Source organism: Meriones unguiculatus, chromosome 11 (genome assembly GCF_030254825.1).
Source record: "Meriones unguiculatus strain TT.TT164.6M chromosome 11, Bangor_MerUng_6.1, whole genome shotgun sequence".
NCBI classification, from domain to species: domain Eukaryota; kingdom Metazoa; phylum Chordata; class Mammalia; order Rodentia; family Muridae; genus Meriones; species Meriones unguiculatus.
In genome coordinates, this window is record NC_083359.1 from 20,608,118 (window position 1) to 20,628,346 (window position 20,229).

General features: G+C 42.6%; 1 protein-coding gene across 6 annotated transcripts in view; it reads right to left on the bottom strand.

Moving 5' to 3' along the window:
- Positions 1-20,229, bottom strand: part of Mapk9 (mitogen-activated protein kinase 9) — a 43,369-nt gene that overhangs the window by 12,654 nt on the left and 10,486 nt on the right. For all 6 annotated transcript variants that reach the window (XM_021651730.2, XM_021651732.2, XM_021651731.2 and 3 more), the window contains exons 3-6: positions 11,004-11,133; positions 9,824-9,882; positions 7,636-7,774; positions 1,100-1,265 (exon numbers count right to left, since the gene is read on the bottom strand). In XM_021651730.2, the coding sequence (XP_021507405.1) occupies positions 1,100-1,265; positions 7,636-7,774; positions 9,824-9,882; positions 11,004-11,133 (494 nt within the window). The remainder of the gene's footprint in view (positions 1-1,099; positions 1,266-7,635; positions 7,775-9,823; positions 9,883-11,003; positions 11,134-20,229) is intronic.

The window sequence follows — 20,229 nt, forward strand, 5'->3', positions numbered from 1 at the left end:
GGCTGCATCTCATGCCTCAGAAAGGGAGGGAGAGCTAGCCACAGGCAGCTGCTGGAAGGCACTGTGCCTCTCAGAGCAGGCTACAAAGCATCTTCCAAAAGTCACAGTCAAACTCATCTCAAAAGACTTCAGCAAACTTCCGCTGCTGTTCTTTCCTTTACTCTTTTAATCAAATAAATTTGTTAAACGCTAAAGTTTAGCTTATATTTAGTTGACACTGCTAGAACAAGTGAAGTTTTTTTTTTTATATATTTCATTATTTATTTACTGTATATGAGTGCTCTATCTGCACATCCACCTGCATGGCAGAAGAGGACATCAGATCCCAGTATAGATGGTTGTGGGGCACCATGTGGTTGCCAGGAACGGAACTCAGGATCTCTGCAAGAGCAGACATCTCTGAGCCCTCTCTCCAGCCCCCATGAAGTTTTGATGTAAAAAAAAAAAAAAAAAATCAGTTTCACATGAAAGAAAAATGGTGCATTATTCCATTTATATTAAATTTTTTACAAGGTAGTGAGACCAGTCACAGTGCTGGCCACCAGGGAAATGAGAGCAGCAGCTAGGTCCAGGCTGCAGGCTATATGGGTGTGTCCACCGACAGCTGCACTCTCAGCACTGCGTTCCTGTGAACACTGATCAAAAATGAAAGGTTTTAGCTGGGCATGGCAGTGCACCCCTATAATCCCAGCACTTGGGAAATCAGAGGCAGGTGGATCTCTGGGAGTTCGAGGCCAGCCTGGTCTACAAAGTGTGTCCAGAACGACCAAGGCTACACAAAGAAACCCTGTCACAAAAAAAAAAAAAAAAAAAAAAAAAGAAAAAAAGAAAAGAAAGAGAAGTTTTGAGTCTAACATTGTATCACCCGCATTTGGGAGGCAGAGGCAGGCAGAACTCTGTAAGTTTCAGGACAGCGAGGGTTGGAAAAAAAAAATAACAACTGGAAATACAAGAGAAATGATTTCTCATCTGTGAATTACAGGCATCTATATGAGGCACAGTGCTCAGACTGTGTCTCCCATGGTTCTTGAGGAAGGACATGCCAGTGCTGACAGCAGCTGCTTCACTCTTTGGTGCCTGTGGTCCCACCTGTACTCACCATTCTCTTTGTAGCCCATGCCCAGGATGACTTCTGGGGCCCGGTAGTAGCGAGTCACCACATAGGGGGTCATCATAAAGTTGGTACAGGCGGTCCGTGCCAGGCCAAAGTCAAGAATCTTGAGGGTACAGTCTGATTTTACTACAATGTTGCTAGGCTTCAAATCCTAAAAAAGAAATTGTTTTCGTATTTAAATAAATCACAGCATGTTAAATCCATGGACATAAAGCTCAACGGTTTGAAGGTACTTTACTACCCAGCAAGCCTTGGCATCTAGAACCAACAGCATGGTCATGTGGTCATGGTCATGGTCACAGCAGCACTGCTTCTAACGAAGACTAATGTAGCACTGGAAACTACTCGACAGCCCTCATCTGTCAAATGCGCCCTACAGAATGGGAAAACAGGCTTTACCTAAACACTGTAGAGATGGGCACAGCTTCTGCTCTATTGCCATCTGCTGGACAACTAGGATAATAAGAACACAGCTCTGGATACCTGCCTGCACACCTGGTGCTCTGTGCAAGGGTCATCCCAGGATTGTGAGAGGCAGCTCATGTCTGCCCAAGAAGTGAGTAGAGGTCATTGGGGTTCCTAGAGTCCCACGGACTCTCCCCAATCAGCCTTCACAATACAAACAGAGTCAGCATTTAACCATCGGTGACTGAAGACTCACTTTCAGTGCCAAGACAGTTTTGCTGCTTCAAATCTCTTCAAATCTCCAAAACACAGAAAACGAGGAACACAAGTAAAGACACGATGACAGCTGATCTACAGAGTGGAAATGGTTACCACAACATGGCAGCCATGGGGGTGGCCAAAAGCTACACTCAAAATAGGCAAGAACAGAAAAGCCAGGTACATGTGCATCCCTGATTTAATTACCACTATTGCTTGTGAATCCCAGATCCAAAACCACTTAAGAGCTGTCCTAGGAAGGAGGAGCCTACACATCGTGACATGTGGTTACTGTCTGGATTTCTCTGGCCCTTGCTCATAGGTAACAAAGCCATTTTTCTTCCGTGTGGCTGCACAGTGGGGAAGGAGAACAGAAACTCTGACAGTGACTGAAGACAGATTCTGAGTGCATGCTGAGCTGGAAGAGCCAAAGCGTCACCAGGCCTCCTCCAATTGGGGGAGTTTCGTGAAGGCCAGATGGCAACTAGAGTCTGATCAAATCCTCTCAAGGTTATGGTGAAGATGGAGAGATAACACAGACCTGAGAAAATTGCAAGAGAAAATCCCCACCTGCTCCATACAAGCGTGAATGGTTTCCCAGCTTTTGCATGCCTCTGCACAATCAACACGTCAGTCTCAAGCCCACACTACTCTGCTTTACCATCTACACCAAACTAGTAACTGCAACCAGATGTGGTGGTCACAGCCAGGCTCCAGGATCCGTGTAGTGTCTTCAAGGACTGGAGAAGAGAGTTAAACTGAGTCGTAAGAGGGGCCCATTCCCGCACCCCTGAGATTTTAATGGTGGTATTACCACTGTCTATCTCTACATCCACAGTGTGCAGGGATGCTCTGGAGCTATGTGCAGGGGAGGCAGCTTCAGCTTTCCCATCTTCATAGCTCTTACCTCACAGACCAACAAACTAATGTGCAGGTTACTTGTGCTTAGGGACAAAGATGAGCAGGCATTTGTGTAAAACATTGCACACGACAGGGCAGGGGTAAACCTACTAAAAGGGCCATGTGCTCACCTTAGTAGGAAAATGTCCACATCAAGGCAAAGGACAAAGGAATTGTTTTAAGTTTCCAAAGATGCAAAGGAGCAGTAAAAATATAGTCTAGAAAGAAAGCTCTGGGTGTACTTACAGCACTCACTGTGGTGGGTACCATGTCCACTACCACATATGACTGATATGTAACTAGGAACTCCACGCCAGCCCACACTATTAACCATGTGACAGGAAAAATCTGCAGCCTTATTCTCCCTTGTATACTTTTTTATTTGTGTGTGTCCGTGTGTGAGCATGTGTGTGAGTGTGAGAGCATATGAGCATGTGTTTGTGTGTGAGCATGTGTGTGTATGAATGTATATGAGAGCGTGTATGAGAGTGTGTATGTCTGTGTGTGAGCATGTGTGTGTGTACACGTCATAGCACACAAGTAGAAGTCAGAGGTTAATATATAGGAGCCAGTTCTCTCCGACCACGTGTGTCTCAGAGGACTGAAGCTGGGTCATCAGACTTGGTGGCAGGCACCTGTACCTACTGAACCGTCTTGATGCTCCCCACATACTATTTTTAAGCTATTAATTGGAAGGCATAGTTCACCCAAACAAGGGAGTAACAGACAGAAAGACAGTGAGGGTCAGGAAGCAGGGAATCCAACATGGAAGGGAAGGGAAGAAAAGTGTTAGGGGAGGCTTAGGGACGCCCTTGCATTAGGTATTTGGGCAGCAGTCCAGAAGTGAACAAGCCTGAGGATGATCTGGGTACATTTCACAGTGTCGTAGAAAATGGTTAGAGCAGTAGTAAGAACACAGTCTCAGGCTGGAGAGATGGCTCAGAGATGGTAAAATGCCTGTTGGGCAAGCATGAGTTCCTGGGTTGATCCATTAGCACCCATGTGAAAAGCTGGATCTAACAGTGCATACCTGTAACCCAATGCTCAGAAGAGAGAGACAGAGCGCCTCTGTGCTCAGCCCAGTGGGAGACTGTCTCCAAAATCAAGATGGGCAGCTCCTGAGGAATCATACCCCAGGTTGAGTTCTGAGCATCTACATGCACACATATGTGCATCCAGAAACACATAAACACGAATAACACAACGACATATATAACACATATGGTCCTAATCCCCCTTAAAACAAACACACAACTCAGACAAACAGAGAATAAGTACAACTTCAGGAACAAGATATCAAAGGGAAAAGAAATATAATCAGAATGTTAATGTAAGGTTCAACTCTGAAAACTATTACATGGTTATGATGATATAAAACATAGCACTGACCCAAACAGAGCAACGTTATAACTGAACTGGGAGAGGGGGCAAGAGACGGTCACAGGGATAGGGGCTGGGTTTGTGGATAGGGAATACATCAGTATCTTATATCCCAAACTAAAAAGTATATGTGAGATCTAAACACAGTGCCCTGAGATATGGAAATGAACACTAAAGCAGTTCATTAAAAGAACCAAAAGCCAGGCTGGTGACAGAGCTCAGTGGTGGAGTGCTGGCCTAGCATGCAAACAAAACAAAAAAACAAAAAAAGAAAAGAAAAAGAAAAACCAAAACCCCAAACAAACAACAGTAACAAAACTGACTTTAAAGTTTTCTTCTAGAGGGATTAGAGTTTTCATAAATATTTATGTAACTCCTTGATGTAAGTACAAATGCAAACCAACCAATTTGTTCAGCAGAGTTACACGGTTCTGTCAAGAGGATTCCAGCTTTGAAAACAGACACGAGGAAGGACAGACGCGCGCGCAGACAGGCGGGCGCTGGCACAGGTGAACAGAGAAGCCCCTGTGCAAAGCTGGAAGACATGTGGCTGACTGTTACAGTGGGCCCTCTCAGGTGGCTGCAGGCCAGCAGGAGGCGTTCAGGGTCCCCAATTTCGGGAATTATATAAAGCAAAAGTGATAAGGGTGAGGGATAAAACTTCACCTTTTGTCCTGTTTCACTCTAAAAAACTTTTCAAATAATTAAAATTTTTGTTTATTGTGAAACCTTTTTTTTTTCCGAGACAGAGTCTTGCCTTGCTGTCTTAACATTCTGAGTTCTTGGATTAGAGGTGTGTGACAAATCGCTTTAACAGCAAGACTGAAGGTGTGTGCCTCCATGAGAGGTGCCGCTTTGAAGAAGGGAGCAGGACTGCTAACTAGCACACAGGGCCTAACTCAGCTGTGGCCAACTAGGAGCTGTGGCCCCTCACGCAGAGAGGCCTGCCATCTAGTTTGATGTACCTGTGTGTCGTCTGAACCGTCTCTTTAATAACAGCTCATACCTTTCCCAAGCAGACACAGGTGTGAGTGTGAGGCAGGCGTGTGCGAGGGACCCAGAAGGAACTGGTAAACATGGTGGAGTGCCTGGCAGGGAGCAAGGTGGACACACACTTTCTCAGGTCACCATGGGTTCTAAATGCTGCTGAGCAAAGCACACACTTCTTTGGGCTCTGTTCCACCTGCTTGTAGGCAAGAGTGCAGTCCTCAGGCTAAAGGACCAAACGTTCCACAAAATGCAAGTACATGCCACAGTCTCATGAAGTTTCTAGGAACGGGGGACATTCTCCTGCCCTCACCTCTGGCTTCAGTGTGGAGAAACACGTAAAAACAAAACAGACAAACAAAAAAAACATTTCCCCTTCAAAAATTAATAGAGCTTGTGAATCTGGAAAATTATCATCAAGCATACATTCATTAAATGTGTATTTATAGGGCTGAGGACCATAGCTCGGTAGCAAAGCACTGCCTCATATAGACAGGTTCGTCCTCAGCACCACACAAAAGGCAGTGTTTAAGAGACATTAAGAATGCTTTGGGGAAGAGGAATGGGTGGAGAGGTGGCTCGGTGGTTAAGGGCACTTGCTGCTCTTCCAGAGGACCATGTTTCCCTTCCCACTGCTCACATGGCGGCCCGCAACCATGTGTAACTCTAATTCCAGGAAGCTGATGCCTTTTCTTGGCCTCCACCCATGCATGTGGTACACATACATGAATGCAGACAAAACAGCCATACATATACAATAAAAGTAAATACACTTGGGAAAAAAAGCCTTCTGTAGGAGGGAAGGAAACAGTATTTCGTGAACATCATATTGTTGATGGAAAATTCAGTATCTTAAAATAAAACTAAAAAGTATGTCTTCAGTTATTTAGAGATCTGGGGATTTTTTTTTTCTAGAAATAGAATTTTTCATTATGAATCTTTCAGATACTATTTTAAAAGTAAACTAGCCATCAGAATGTTGATCACTTGAAATGACCACTTGGTGGCAGCATGGGCCTGCACAAGGGACTGAAATGCTGAAACCCAACACCAGCCTTTGGATATAGAATGGAGAAAGAATCAGGTGTTGGGCATTATGGGGGTACACCTGGGAAGCCTTGGCTCAGTGACTTGTGCTAGACCCAACCTTTCTTGGCACCTAACTGATGAGAAAGAATTCTGCCCAATTCCCTGTATCAACAGGCTTCACTGTATCTCAGTGCTCTTCGCTGTGGAAGGAAACTTCCCACTGTTGAAGCAAAAGCTCCAGAAACAATAGGCGTAGAAGCAAATCAGAGAAAGCTGCGATGTTCCCAGGAAAGTCAACCATATTTAACAATACACATGTGTGAGGAGCTGTGTGTGTATGTGTGTGTGTGTGTGTGTGTGTGTGTGTGTGTGTGTCCTTGGAGACCAGGAGTGGGCATCAGATCCTCTAGAGCAGTTCTTAACTGTCTGACCTGGGTTCTGAGAACTGAACTCAGGTCCTCTGGAGGAGCAGCCAAGTTCTCTTAGCCTCTGAGTTATGTCTCCAGCACTGGGTACTGTATCACGATGCTCTGTGTATACAGCAGCACAGATTTAAAACCTGAACCCTTAGGAAAGCAGCTCAGAATGTCAACCACGTTACCTGGCCCTGGTCTCTACATTTCAAGTCCTGACAGTAACAACACCATGATGTTCCTTGGCCACTGGCTTTCTCCTGCACCAAATCTAATTTCCTTGCTCATAAAAAAGGAAGTTTCAAATATGGCAAGAATATTAACAATGGTTCAACTTGGAGTCATTGATATTTTGGAGTTTTTGCAATTTTTCTCCAAGTTTTAAGTTACAGCAAAGTAAAATGCAAAAACTCTTAAGTTTTAGGTTTCTACAAAGTGGCTGGATGACGGTGGTGCATGCCTTTAATCTCAGCACTTGGGAGGCAGAGACAGAAGGATTGCTGTGAGTTTGAGGCCAGCCTGATCTACAGAGTGAGTTCCAGGACAGCTAGGGCTACACAGAAAAAAAAAAAAAAAGTTACCGCAAAGTGAACAATTTAAACAGAAAACCAAGATTTTTCTGTAGTAGGGTGGCTCCCATCTCTGTGTCTACAGTGGCTGAAGAATATGGGGCTTGGGCAAACAGAGTTGATCTGAGCAGTGTGTTACATATAGTATGATTTTCAAAGTACCAAATTTTTTAAAAAAAGAATAAGTTACTGGGGCTGGGGAGATGGAACAATGGGTCTGAGTGCTTGCTACACCAAACACGGGGAGTTCAAACCTCCAGTGCCCATGTGAAAATCCAGGTGTGGTTACACACCCAAATGAAAACCCAGTGTTGTGGGTTTGGGGTAATATGGAGTATGGGGGATTACTGGGGCTTGCTGGCCAGGAGCCTCCCTTCAGGTTCAGGTTCCTGGCTCAAGGGAAGAAGGTCAAAACCGAACACCTGCTAATCTCCTCTGGCCTCTAAATACACATGGATAAGTGTGCACTCATGCACATGTACATATACCATACACACTCACACTCTCTCACACACAAAAATATTTTTCTTTTGTAACTAGATGACTGACAAAGATGATTATTTACTCTGTGATTACTTACTCTGTGAATTATGCCAGCTGAATGCAGATGCTTAATGCCACAGAGCATCTGGTAGAGAAGGTATGACATTCTTTCATGGTCCAGCTCCATATGAATAACCTGACATAAGTTAGCATCCATTAATTCCATGACCAAGTACCTGAATAGTCAAAAGAGACCAACCACATTCATTAATATTAGTTTTAAAAATCCCTTCACGATTGTTAGATCACAATTGTTAAGAAATGACAGTAATGAGATACAGACACTGCACAGCTAAAATAAAAGCACTTTTAACAAATTATCTTGAAAAGAATCAAATGTATAACAGGGCTTTGTAAAATTTTCCGAAGAACACACAAACAACTGTCTGTCTTTCAAATTATAAACAAAACAATTCTTTTTTTTTTTAATCATGAAAAGCATCTCAGACAAACTTTTCTACTTTTCTTTTTTAACTGTGTCTGTCTGTCCATCCACCTGTGTAACCGCCTATCTTCTGCTTGGTCATCCTTTCAACAACTATGCCTTGCTGCTGTAGATTCTGGATCTTTAAAAATACATGGTTCTGCTGAGGCTGCTGCTGTGGAGGGTCTATGCAAGGGGAAAATGAGAACTCTGAACTTCCTGCTCAGGTTCATTATGGATCGGGACTGCTCTAAAAAGAAAATCTTCTGTTTGTTTTGTTTTGGTTATTTGAGACAGGGTCTCTCTGTGTAACCCTGGCTGTCCTGGACCAAGCTGGCCTCTCCCCTGCTTTCTGAGTGCCGGATTAAAGGAATGTGCCACCGCCGCCTAGTTGAAATCTATTTTTTTTTAAGGCTGAACTTACAAAACAAACAGAAAACGTTCACGCTTACGGCCCACCACTAGCAAACATTTTTGGCTCATGGTGAAGGCATAGCCCCGTTCCACCAAAGAGGTGGTTAAAGACACATCACCTCTAAATCTCCTCCCATTGTTTGTCATGCCATTCTGACCCAGCCTATGCCAATTCTCTGCTAAAAGTGATGACTTCCACATTTGCAGAGACCCAAAGGCCAACGTTAAGAACTTGGCTGTATTCTGCACCTAACTTCCTGCTGGATCAGCTGTAATCAGATGCCAGCTCTCCTCTCAAGACACTTTCTTGGTGATATCCAGTGTGCAGGGACTTGAAAGATTATTCCTTCATTCCTTTAGTCCAGGCCTCTCTCCTGAACCCAAGTTCTATCCTCTCTACTTACTTCACTGTTGCACTTGGACAGGCAATAATGTCTCTGAGACCATGTCTAAAACTCTTTCACTGATTCTACCTGCTCACCATCCCAGCCTAGTCCTCTCATAGCTCTCCCCACCTCAGCTGAGAGCCTTTCAATTCCTCTCTCACATCTAGCTACCAGCAGGTCCTGTCCCTCCACCTTCAAACAGTATTGGTGTCCAAGTTCACGCCTTCACCCATTACCCACCTGAACTTCTTAGACACAATTGCTGTGAATGCCTCCCCATAACTAAGTAGGACTTTCTGTCCCTACCTCTCACAGTGGATTCTCAGCCCCAGCAGCAATTGCTCTTTTAAAATATGTCAGGTGCGATCCCCGCTCTTTGGGATCTCTCAGTCTGACTTCTTTTCCTGTCTGCACACTGCTTCTCTCTGCCCTGTCTGCTGACTCCATCCACACCGGCCTCTGGTCAGTAGCAGCACACACCAGCCATGTTCCACCGCTGCTCCCCTGCTCCAGCTAGTCCTTTTGTTTCAATCCTCCCCTCCCCTAAGCCTTTCTCCTAAGGCCACTGCCTCACCACGGTCTTTCCTCCGCGTAGGTGGCAACCTGACTGGGTCAAGGAATGCTGAGCTGCTAAAGCCTTATGCGAGGTGTGTCTTGGAGGGTGGTTATGATGTGGGTCTGAATGCACTAAGTAGGGAGGCATGTGCTCAATGTGTATGAACACCACCAGGCTAAGCAAGACCCAGGAAGATCAAATTAAAGAGAATGAAAGAACTTCTCCTCTGAGAGCTGAAATGGACTTTTCCCGTGTTTTAGAAGCAGAATGCTAGGGCTTACACAGCAGCAGCTTCCCGAGCTCTCGGGCTGTCGGCCTCACTGAAAGGTACACCGCTGGTCCTTGGTTCTGTGGCAGCACCCTAGGATTCGAGTTTGCCTACTGTAGTCTAAGCGTAAAAATCATTAACCCTCTAAATTTTCAATCCGATTCAAAAGATACTTACACATCTTGAAATTCTTCTAGAGTTTTTTGTGGTGTGAACACATTTAACAAGCTAATTATCTGAAAAGAGAAAATTAATTATACTTTAGTATGTCAGATGGATTATAAAAACTAGATTGAATACCAAAATATATTAAAGGTGGAAAAATGATTGCAGAACTCAACATTTATCATTTCTATGGTTGTCACCAAAGCACTCTAGTGCACAGTACTGGAAAACTTAACTATCAATCGAAAGTAAGATGTGCTGTTAATAGAATCACTTGCGAGCCCCTAGTAACCTAATCATTACTACAGAATCTAAATAAATATAAAAGATAAAAATAATGGCTAGAAAAGCACAAATTAAAGCACTGTGGTAACTGTGGAAGCTTAAATACTATACGCAACTTTCTGAAGTTTTTAAATAAGAAGGCTAAGCTTGTACTTTAGGCCATGAAGATGAGGCCTCATGGCCTTACATGCCCTTGAGAGGCTGAGTAGCCAACCTCACTGCCTGCTCCTTGTGGCCTCTGAGCTTGCAAACCGTGTGCTTCAAGCACACACCCTCAGTCATCTCACATGAACAAGAGAAAGGTGAATTACTCATTACATAGATGGAGTAACCACCAAAAAGGGGAAGGAAACGGCATCTACCTTTCAGCCTCGGGGAACTGAGCTCCAGGGGCTGAGAAGATGGCTAGGTGGGTAAAGGCACTTGTCACAAAGCCTGCTGATGACTGACCTGAGCTGGATTCCAGGGTCCCACATGGAGCAAAAAGAGAACTAGTTAGGGTTTTCGGTTAGGGGTTGTGTTAGGGTTAGGGTCCGGTGTAAGGTTAGGTTTGAAGGTAATGTTAGGGTAAGGTTTAGACAGGGTTATGGTTATAGTTATGGTTAACCTGGGCTAGGGTCGGTGTCAGGGTTATGTTTAGACAGGATTATGGTTAGGATTAGGATTAGGGTTACTCAGGGTTAGAGTTAGAGTCAGGGGTAGGGTTAGACAAGATTAGGGTTAGGGTCAAGTTAGGGTGATCCTGGCAGCTTGTCCTCTGACCTCCACAGTGGGCAGAGGTAGTAAAGGATATTTTTAAATTTTATCAAAAAATGAATCTTTTTTTATAGTGTCTCTCATCATCAGTTAGTCTTCATCTGGTCACACTGCTAACATCAAAGCACAGAGAAGGATCACAGTAACTTACATTTTTATGGTTGACACACTTTAAGAGGACAAGTTCACGATAGGCTCTCTTTGCGTGCGTTTGGTTTTGAAAAGGACGGCTTAACTTCTTGACAGCAACATTTATCCCAAGAACTGTATCAAAAGCAGCACTATAATTAGGAAATATAATAAACAGCCTATTAAAATGGCTTTTGAAAATAGCAATGGAGAAATACACTTGATGTATTTCAAAGTAAATAACAAGACAAGAAGAGATATTTCTGTTCTTCCCCAATCAAGCTTTATGTACATACAGAAAGAGAAGTTGCCAAGCTGGCAGGGCGAACTAACCCCTCCCCAGAGGCACCTCGCTTTTCAGCTACAGCTAGGACAGGCTTCTGCAAGTCTTTCTACTTACGATTTTCAGTTAGCTAAGGTTAGCAGGTTCAGAACCAGGTAATTTAAACCAAAGCATGTAACATTGGTCAAGAAATGAAATTTTCAGCTTAAACACGTCAAGAAATTGAAAACTTCCATGTTATCACTGATTAAAATGTCAGTATATTTTGGAGTATTGTGGAAAAGCCATGGTTGAGCTCATGGAAGGAATTTAATAAATCTAAGTTCTGACTGACTATGCTTTCCCAGGCCAAAGAATGTGAAAGGAAACAGAAGCCAAAGTCTCAACTCATGGTAAATTCCCAAGACACAAAATTCCAATGTAAGCGCTTACTATATATACAGTTCCGCAGGAAGTGATGCCTCCTTTTATAGCAAGGGTAAGATCTAAAGCTTCAGTTTCCCGCACTCACACCCCTTCGTGGAAGTTGGTGTAAGTTTGTCTGTAAAGGTTGGATATGAAAAGTGGCTGGCACAGTGACACAGTACAGGGTTTCAAGTCAGCAGTGCACAGGGCCACCTTCTAACGGCTCGGCTGGGGCTCCGACTGCCAAGCCCAGCCTGCGAGCCCAGGCGTCACCTTCGCCACGGCTTCTGTGAGTTTCCTCCCTGTGCTTCGTAAACGCTTAACTCTGTTCCTTTCTGCCAATACTTTCTGATCAACAACTCTAACTTAATTAGACCTGATTTTAGCTTAAAGGCTGTCCACTGTAGAACTAGCTACAGAGAACCACTTCATTCATGACAAAAGATGCACATATATACAAGTCACATACATGCTCAAAGGCAAATCTGCTACTCATATGAATACATGTGAAGAAAATCCATTGTGAAAAAAATCATTAATGTACCCACGTGCATGTGTACACATGTATGCATGTATTTCTTAGATTCACCTCTCTGATCTCAAAAGATTCTGTCTGAATTTTCAAACACATGGAGTTATGACTGAGTTTAAGGGCACCACAGAATAACATGGTATCTTCAGTTAGTAACATCATATACTGTGTTGTTTATTTCTTTATTTTCTTTTTCTTCTTTGAGTCAGGATCTCTCAATGTAGTCCCAAAACTTGCTAAATAAATCAGGGTAGCCTTGAACTCCGAGATCTGCCTGCTGCTGCCTCTGGAGTACTGGGATTAAAGGTGTGCACCGACATACCCCGATTATACTGTATTCTTTACAGCTGCTAAGAAAGTGAAGTTAAGTGTCCTCACTGCAGAAAGCATATAAGACATGTGTATGTAAATTAGCTGAATTTAGCCATTTTATAATGTATATACACATACTGAAACTCTTTATATATGTATGTATGTACATGCATATATATATTTACATATATATATACATATATATGCTTTTTTTTTTGCCAACTTGATATAAGCTACAGTCATTTTGAAAGAGGGCATCTCAAATGAGAAAATAACCCCACTAGACTGTCCTGTGTGGCATTTTCTTGATTAAGGACTGACGTGAGAGGCCCAGCCCTCTGTGGGTGGTACTATCCCTGGGTATGTGATTCTGGATGTATAAGAAAACAAACTGAAGAAACCAGGAGGAGGCAGCTAGTAAGCAGCATTCCCCATGGCCTCTGCTTCCACTCCTGCCGCAGGCTCCTGCCCTGACTTCTCTGGACTACAAGCTGTAAGAGGAGTAAGCCCTTTCTCTCCCCAGGCTATTTGTGATCATGGTGTGATCACAGCAATAGAAACCTAACTAAGCCAATAAAATAGACATATATACCCATGTTAACCAAAATTTTTTGGATGTACAAAATGAGCAAAATGGACTGATTCTAAAATGCTTGCAGACAGGCTCCTCTTCTCCAGCTCCAGCAACAATGGCCTGCAGCCATCCGTGTTTTCTGTACTCGTGACCACCTTTTAACTCAGAGGCACAGACACCCCTAGAATAAAACTAGACCTAGTATGCGGGTCTAGCTACTTACTTGGCCCCTCCAACCCCTGGAAGCTCCATTATGATGGTGTATCAGGATTCTCTTTGTAGGTGGGCTAATGCACCTTACCTTCTCCCTCACAACATAAAGTGGCTATTAGACTCCACCCTGATCTCTTCTGCCTCTTTACCCTCTTCCCTCTGCCTGCAAACCACTGTCTTGAACAGTCATGCTTGCTGGCACCTTCATTTTAAACTGACAACTAAGCCTCTACGCTGCTTCTCCCAGCTGTCTGCAGACACTGACAACCAACAGGAAAGCACATGCGCACAAGTAAATATTACTAGCTGCAGAGCTGAGGTTATACTTAATTTACCAACGACCACACAAACTTTGCTGCCAACCACACACAGAAAATTAGAATGTCTGCTACACGGAGCCAGTTGGGTTCTCTGTCCTTTAGCCTGTAAGTGCTTGAACAGCCCGCCTTTGTTTCTATGTAGACCACGCCCCTTCCTTCTACAGGTTTCTAGTAGGCATCATTTTCCTCAGAGAAGAAAAGCTCATCTTCCAAAGCCCTGTACAAAGTCACCGGTATCATGTCCTCCCCCTCAGACATCTACATGTGAGATCTATCCATCCTTTTTGAAGACATCCAAAGTCTGCTTCACAGAACTTATCCGGGGATTCCTTTTTCTGGCCTCTTGTACTTGGCTGCCTTCTTGTATTAAGTGCTCTTGTGCTGTCTTGCTTGCTGAGGTACACACATCCTTAAGGAATGTCCCAGATAGCATACGTGGAAGATGAGTGATCTTACTCTGCCCTCATCTTTGACGGACAGTCTGTGTTTTATGCTGAAAATCAATTTTCTCTCGGAACATTAAGGCTTTACTGTTCTACTGCTCCCCAGACCTGAGAGCTGTTGGTGAGGGAGGCTTGTATCTCAGTCACTGCTTTGCTTTGCTCTTGTTCTTCTGCTCAATGATACATCACAAAGAGTCATTCTCTATTGGTGCCCCTACAGTTCCCTTAATAGCCCCTCCCAAAATCATTTTTGTCTGCCAAAGAAGAGAATAATTTCTACTTTTTTCTTTTTTTCCCTTTTGTGGGACAGGGTTTCTCTGTGTAGCCTTAGCTGTCCTAGAACTTGCTCTGTAGACCAGGCTGTCCTCAAACTCAAACAGACATTCTCTTGCCTCTGCTTCCCAAGTGCTGGGATTAAAGGTGTATACCACCAACCCTGGCCTAACTTCTGGCTTTTATGACAATCACTTTCTTACTTTCATAAACTCAACATGTGCCCTCACATATAACTCTACCACTTATTTTCGCCTGCTTTTTTAGAAGTCTCTGACTTTTCACTTAACACTCTACTTATGACTCACCCCCTAGGCTGAGTACTGTAATTCATTCTGCCATTGCTGTAATATTTCTTTGTGTGTTGTTGTGATATTCCTTTGTGTGACTGTCACGTGATGCTATCACTAGTTATTTTCAGTTTTCAAGTAATGACAAGAATCACTGCCATTGACATTCATGTGCACGGCTCCGTTCCTCCAAGCATGCATCTCAGACATGCAGATAGCCGAGTGGGAATGCATAGATTCTATTTTAGTGGATAAAGCCAGACTCTCACCCAACATGGTTCCATTAGTGCCTGTGTCCTTTAGCAGTGTGCCAAGAGTCTGTGCCCGAAAGCTGTATGGTAACATCTTCACCAATACTTGGCATCATGAACAACTAACACTTTAACCTCTGGACTGATTATATTTCACCATGTACAAGAGAATTCTGGAGAGGAATTTTAATCTAGCAGCATGGCTACTCTAGCTGGAATACAGACTCACCCTTAGTCTGTACACACCTTTAGTCCCAAACAATGAAGGTAAAGTTAGTTAGTAGAAGGAAGAAGAAAGAAAAGTCTAATTGAGGGGCAGAAAGTGATGAATGAAAGAAAGATTTGACAGAACAGGATGTGCCCAATTCTTATGAGAAAGGAGGGGAAAGAGAGGCAACTTACAGGAGAACAGCACTGGGTCAGGAAGGGGAGGCTGGCTTCCTGGGAGAGTTTTACAGAGACAGGTTAAAGAGAGAACAAGCTAAACACAGGTGAAGACAGAACGAACCACAGCATGAGAAAGGGACAGAAGATTAGAACAGACTACTAGAATTAGTTTGAGACCAAGCAGAGCAATTCAGTCAGAAGCTGAGAGAAGACAGTTTGAATCAGTCCGCTTGGAGAGGATTTTGAGCCAGAACAGCTGAGTTGAACCAGCCAGCCAGAGTTCAGAAAGCGCTTACAAAGCACAAGCTTATTCAGCATTAAGTCTCAGAGGCTGAAAACATTCTAAGCCTGGATTAGATTGTATGGGGGCTAGAAGCTTCTGGGAGTAGGTCTAGGTTAGCAGGTGGAGGCAGTGAGCCTCAGAGACAACAATTACTTCAGGGGAATAAAGACTACTTTTACAGAATGTTATTTTAATTTGCATTTTCTGGTAAAGAATGGCCATCACATAATAAATGCGACTTATTTTAAACCACCAACTTTGTGGTAATTTATTATGGAGCAATAAAAAATTAACACATTGTCTCTTCTGTATTCCTACTCTTTGGCCTCTGAGGCTTCATTCTGAATATTTTCTGCTGATGTATCTTCCATATTACTAATTCTTTCTTCAGTTACATCTAGTATTTGCAAACATGTTCATTAAGTTTGTAATTCAATTGCCACATCTTTCACATCCATAATTTCCACTTAGTTCTCATTTTTTAAAGTTCTTGTTCTTTCACTGAAGTTTTCATCTTGTCTCTTATCATCTTAAACATATCACCACAGCTATTTAAAAATTTGGATCTAGTGATGCTGGGATCCCCTTTACTCTAATCCTTTTGTCTTATCTCCTTGTGTGTCTAGCTATCTTTTATTGTGTTGGACCTTGTATTTATAAAGCTGCTCTAGAAATCATCTGAAACCCAGGACAATGCTATCCTTCAGAATTTACATGTGCTTCTACTGGGCACATGGGGGTACTAACACTTTAACTTGCCTCTATAAGTTCAACAAGTGGATGACGACTGGATACTGAGTGGCAGTGCCTCACTCAAGTTAACACCATTACTTCTAGAGTGTGGCCTCTCAATGGCACCAAAACAAAGCAGAGGACTTTTCCAGGCCCTATTAGAGAGCCCTATAATCTACTTCCCATTCTCTAGCCACAAGGAGAGTTAAAGCAGTCCCTTTCAGAATTTAAATGACCCCCAAGAAACAGTCAGCCTCAAACGATGGGCTTCCTATACTAGGCTTGCCTGATGTAATAGTGATTCTTCTGTAACTTATTAGCTCTCTAAGGACAAATGCTGAGCATGGAGGACAGTATGAGAACACTGGTAGCAAACTGGAATCTGTTTCACTGATGTGTTTTAACATTCCTGGCTTTAGCCTCCTCCCCGTTTCATCCTCATTTTCTATACTGTGATCTCTACATTTACAGTCCTCCTGGAGTACTGTGGTAAGAAGGCTCCCTTTCTTGTTTCAAACAACCCTCTACTCATTCTCATTTCTTCTGCAGTGTTATCTGGATCAATACCCCAGCTTACTCTAATGTTGCAGAAGTTTATTAAAACTTTTTCATTCACTGATTATTTTCATTCTCTTTTGTTTAGCTCTTTTATTTAGCATCTTAAATTAGAGGTTTCAAGCTATCATTTTAGAGGTGAAAATGTGAAGACTGACTGAGATACAGTAGACTGCCCAAGGTCACAAAGAACTTCAGCCAAGGATCTGTGCTGGGCTCAGAACTCAAGTCTTCTGTCTCACAGACATTTTGTGCTTTACACCAAGAACCTCCTTATCAAAGACATGCTATTCTGGATATTATTTGTGGTTTGTTTATATTAATAAAGGAAAATAAGACAATTTAAAGACAGAACAATGTTTATGCTTACAGAAAGATGAAAGGAAAGCATGTGCGATCCACCTATACTAATTATTTTGCATTAAGGTTGTAACTGTTACTCCTAGGACTGTCAGACCCAATATTAAAAACTTAAGGAAAAGGAGTAAACATGTCATAGAACCACAGGTTTACACAGGACACCTCAAGGTTTTAGAAGGGGGAAAGGAAAAGCATATACTAAATTTTGAGTAAATTGTATATATAACTTAGTTGGCATTAATACTCTAAAATGTTAACATTAAAAAACTTAAAACTTATTTCATAGTAAGTTTTACTATTATCTTCTAAGGAACAAAAATACAGAAACAAATCAAATAAGCCAACACTGTAGAGACAATTTGGAACAGGAGGGGAGGGTCGGGGAATGCAGCTCAACAATGGAGGTTTGCTGAGCACACCTGAAGCCGAGTCTGATGCTCAGCACTGCAAGCAAAAGCAGAAAGAAAATTAGGGTCTAAATATTTTATCTTGACCCCAGCTCTTACACTTAACTCTGTGCATCACCAGGCCAACCTGCACTGCAGTTCCCGTGCACACCTGACCTCACGTGTTTACAACAGTTTAGATTAACAGAAGTGACTGGTTTAGAAACCAAAGACTAGTCCTAATACAGTTATTTCTCAGAACTGTAAAAATACACTTGATTCTACATTAGCTTCTAGTGTTGTTCTTATGGCTACCAAATGGCCACAAGTTATTAATCTAAAACAACCCAAATTTATACTTCTGGAGTTCACAAAGGTCAGATGAGCTGTGATCCTCATAGAGGCTCTAGGAAAATTCATTACCTTCCTTTTTCCAGCTTCCAGAATTCCTGTGCCATAGCACTCCACACTCTGATCACACTTCCTTCTCCGACCAGGACTCTCCTGACTCCCTTTTTAAAGAACAGTTCTGATTACACTGGCTACCAATCCTCCCACCTCCAGATCATTAATTTGTTGCTTTGTTTTTCAGATGGGGTCTCACTCTGTAGCCCAGGATGGCCTTGAACTCACTATGTAGCACAGCCTGGCCTGCTACTTACAGTAATCTTCCTGCTTCCATGTATTGGATGTTGAGATCATTAACATAATTAAGCCAGCAAAGTTCCTCTTGCTTCGTAAGGTCACACATTCACAGGATTCCAGGGTTAGGATGCAGCTATCTCTGAGGAGGCATTATTCTGCTCATCACACCCCCTAAAAGCTCACTGGTAGATATTTTTAAGATATGATGCTCTAGACCATCAATTATCAGCAAAAAGGCCAGATCTTAACAAGCAATGATAGAAAATCAGAGCCTGTTGTCAAAGTAGCAGCTCACCCATTGTTGAGTTTATTTTAGCAAAAGTAAACATTTTTGTTTTGCTTTAATAGGAATGTGCCATTGCCAGATGGAATTGCTATTTCCATCTGATACCAAAGGAAAAATAGAAAAGAGAAGGAGGGGTGCAGGTCCAATCACTTCTGATGTTTCAGTTTCCTGTATCAGAATATAAGGTGGGAGGATACTGTAAAACTATCAGTTACAGTTACAAAATTAAAGTGTATGTACATATGCATGTCTGTATACATGGGCATATATGTATGTACACACTTATGTACATTTGTATGTATGTATGTACATAAGTATACATGGGTATATCTGTGTAAGTACGTATGTGTATTCATGTATGTGTTTATACATACATAAGTATGTACACATGGGCATATATACATGCATGTGTTTATGTATGCATGTACATGTGTGTGCATGCATGTACACATGTATATATGTAACATGCATATGTATGTATGTTTTTGTCTGGTGCTGGCAAGAAGCCCAGGAAGTTCCATACACTAGGCAAGTGCTCTACCAATCAGCTTTCTCTCTAGCCCTAAACGGCTCTTGGATGCAATCACTGTCCTATGGAAAGGAATATAATTTATTGAGAATTTCTAAAGAGGTATTTAATGAATATTGATTTGTTCATTATTACGAAGATCCTAAGCAGAGATTAGGTCAGAGTCCTGGTCATACAGAAAAAGTATGAGTGAGTCAAAGTCATGAAGCTTTAACTAAGTGCAATAAGGTCCCAAGAGATCAACAGCTGTTTTAGACCCAGACCTACTCCTAAAACCCATGGGACAGACAAATGTCAATCCACTACACCACATGTACAGAGAAGGTCACAGCAGATCTCATGTGATTATATAATACATACTACTCATTTTACTTTTAACCTTCACAAACAAGTCAATGATGGGCCAAGTGGGATAAATGAAATCCATATTTAATATGAATGCTCAGCCACCACATAAAGTAAACTCCCCCAAGGCAATTCCTATTCCACCTTCTTCCAGCTTCTTATGAAATTACTAAGTTCCAAATAAGAAAGAGGCTACAAATCAAGTGAATGCTCATAACTTTCCATTACCACCCATGTTTCCTTACCCAAGCCACCCACGGACTTTAAAAACTTTGTCAAAACAAAACAAACAAATAAACAAACTTTCTTGTCATAGATCATCTGGGCTGATCATCTCCAGTATGAAAATTCAAACTCTCAATCCTCCAAAACTGAAGCTTTTTGAGTACTGCCATGGTGCTCAGGTGCTGGATTCTGGAGTATTTTATATTTCACATTTTGGGATTGGAGATGCCCATCACTAAATACAAATACTGAAAAGTGTGACAAAATCTAAACTCAGAGTTACTCTGCTCCTGAGCAGTTCGAAAAACCGACACTCCCTCTGTACTAGCACACACTATCCCTGGGGAGGTAAGACCCTGCTGTGTGCACACCCTGGCAGGTACCCCTCCATGCAGAACCTCCCCCTCCTCATTTATTCTCTGAGTATCCTAAACTGCAATCCTGAGCACCCAGGGGTCCCAGTTGCCTGCACTGAGGAAACAGCAGATCGCCGTGATCAGAGTCTGCATCGGAGTCTCAGCTGACGCCCACTAATGACGACAAGCCAAAACTCTCCTCCAGGAATGCCTGGGAGTTCTCTCATTCTCAATCCTCTTTGCCTACCAGCTATAAACATTAA